General features: G+C 38.8%; 1 protein-coding gene across 6 annotated transcripts in view; it reads left to right on the top strand.

Annotated features, from left to right (window-relative positions):
• Positions 1-2197, top strand: part of LOC107675908 (protein unc-13 homolog A-like) — a 51120-nt gene extending 48923 nt beyond the window's left edge. For all 6 annotated transcript variants that reach the window (XM_016470410.1, XM_016470409.1, XM_016470408.1 and 3 more), the window contains 2 exons: positions 1578-1737; positions 1829-2197. In XM_016470410.1, coding sequence (XP_016325896.1) covers positions 1578-1737; positions 1829-2117 — 449 coding nt within the window. In that variant the 3' untranslated portion in view covers positions 2118-2197. The remainder of the gene's footprint in view (positions 1-1577; positions 1738-1828) is intronic.
• Positions 2198-2508: the final 311 nt, after the last annotated feature.

The following is a 2508-nucleotide window of genomic DNA, read 5'->3' as shown; positions in this document are numbered from 1 at the left end:
ATATAACACAATACAGAAATAATAATGCTATATATATATAGAGAGAGAGAGAGAGAGAGAGAAAATATATATATATATATATATATATATATATAAAGAACCATTAGTAATAATTGATCACAGATAATAAATGATAATAATTAAGCAGCAAAACGGCATATTAGAAGGATTTCTGAAGGAACATGTGACACTGAAGACTGGAGTAATGATGCTGAAAATTCAGCTTTGATCACAAAAATAAATTAGCCTACATTTTAAAATATCTTTAATAGAAAACCACTATTTTAAGTGTAATATTTCATATTATTATTTTTACTGTTTTTTTTAATCAAAGAAATTCAGCCTTCTTTCAATAAATGAATGAATAAATAAATAAAAAGTCTTACTTATTTCAAATATTTGACTGCCAGTGTTTATATAAAATAATGCATGTGATCTAAATAGCAAATAATATTTTTATTAGGCTATAATAAGCCTATATATCACTTTCCTAATCATGGCACTTGAAAACGAAAGTCTTCAGATTTGATATGAATGATATTTTAAGTTTTGTTTTTTGTTTTTTGTACATTTTCTTAGACACGTGAAATTACAGAAGAAAGCCTGGATAGAGATTTACAAACATTCACTCTTATCTTATATTGTGACGAATAACGTAAATGGCATTAAGAAATTCAAAAAGGCCAGTAGTTTACATCCCTGAAAAGTAATGTCTGTCGTTTAACATTTTTTTTATCGTAAACAGTTGACAAATATTGCTGAATTGTCTCGTCATGTTTAGCTGCTTATCTTACCTCAGCTCGCATTCAAGAGGTGCGCAGCTCAGCGTCTGTGAACAGTAAATCCCGCCTTCTTCGATCTGATTGGCTATTTCAAACACTTTGACATTGACGAGCGCGTCTGAGCCGCTGCACTGAGCCGGAGCGCGCTAAATTAATTATGTTTGACATTTGTCTGGGCCGATGGAGGGATATAGGCTATGTACATTTACTATAATTCATTTATATATATTTACGTGATGGGCCAGCCCACATTGTACAGCGGCCACCTGGGAAAATTCCCGGTGCTCCAGATGGCCAGTCCGCCACTGCTGGGGCAGTACCCTTAAACCAGGGGTCTCCAACCCTGCTCCTGGAGAGCTGCCACCCTGCAGATTTCAGCTCCAACCCTAATTAAACATACCTGAACCAGCTAATTAAGGTGTTCAGGGTTAATTAATAATTGAAGCAAGGTTGGAACTGAAGTCTGCAGGATAGTAGCTCTCCAGGAGAAGGGTTGGAGATCTTATCTCCCTCTAAAAAGTGCATTTTAGAGTCATAATATGTACTCTTAAGACTCTGGTATGAACCTTTTAGGATTAGATAAGGTACAAAGATGACCCATTGAGAGCACTGTCCCAGTTGACAAGCTGTTATACCTCTAAATGTACCGTGTTTGTCCATTTTCTTCAGAGAATGGAGGGTTTTTATAGAGTGGTGGTCTAAGGAACCCCAAATGGACGCTCAAGTTGCTTCATTTCTGCAGCGTAATGGAATGCAGGAGAAGAAAACTGAACAACTCAATATATTTTCTCTTAGTGGTGGCTGCGAATGACCTACGGTGGCAGACTTCTGGAATTTTCCGGCCCTTCGTGGAGGTCTACATCATTGGCCCCCATCTCAGTGATAAGAAAAGAAAGTATGCCACCAAGTCCAAGAACAACAGCTGGGCTCCCAAATACAATGAGACCTTTACATTGTGAGTGACATGCACTTGCATTTGAGTTTCTGCATACCACATTTTACGCAACAGTTCCTGAATAAAACATAATCCTACTTCTTTTTCAAAGCACTTTGAGTAACGAAGTGGGTCCGGAGTGCTACGAGCTGCAGGTGTGCGTGAAAGACTACTGCTTTGCGCGAGAGGACCGCACAGTTGGCATGGCGGTACTGCAGCTGAAGGACGTAGCACCGCGGGGTAGCGTAGCATGCTGGCTACCGCTAGGTAAACGCATTCACATGGACGAAACCGGCCTGACCGTACTACGAATCCTGTCGCAGCGCAACAACGACGACGTCGCAAAAGAATTCGTCAAGCTTAAATCCGACCAGCGCTCTGCTGAGGAGGGGCGGAGCTAAGACCAGGAAGAAGCTAGCGAGGCACAGTAACTTTGGCGTAAACACTGCCCCCTGATGTTCAGATGTTGCACTAGCACATAGAAAAAAATACACAAGACATATTTATCTTGGTTCTTCACTTTAATGACCAACCGTTTACGTGACAAAGCAGTTATATATTTGTATTCAGTGCACTGCCAGGAAGGGCTTGTTTAACAAGCACAATTTGGCACATGAAACAGACACAGGACATTGTATCTCTTAAATACTTGTTTAAATGTTTGTGATGAAATATGCTTTATAAAAATCAAAGACAAGACAAAAACCTGCCAAAAGGTACAACACATATTTATCTATTTATTCTTCAAAACATTAAATATCACTATCAATGCACAGGTCCCAAGATATAAAT

Source organism: Sinocyclocheilus anshuiensis, unplaced genomic scaffold, assembly GCF_001515605.1.
Source record: "Sinocyclocheilus anshuiensis isolate Anshui unplaced genomic scaffold, SAMN03320099.WGS_v1.1 scaffold2048, whole genome shotgun sequence".
NCBI classification, from domain to species: domain Eukaryota; kingdom Metazoa; phylum Chordata; class Actinopteri; order Cypriniformes; family Cyprinidae; genus Sinocyclocheilus; species Sinocyclocheilus anshuiensis.
The sequence above is the reverse complement of the archived record's forward strand: the minus strand, read 5'-3'. Positions and strand labels throughout refer to the sequence as shown.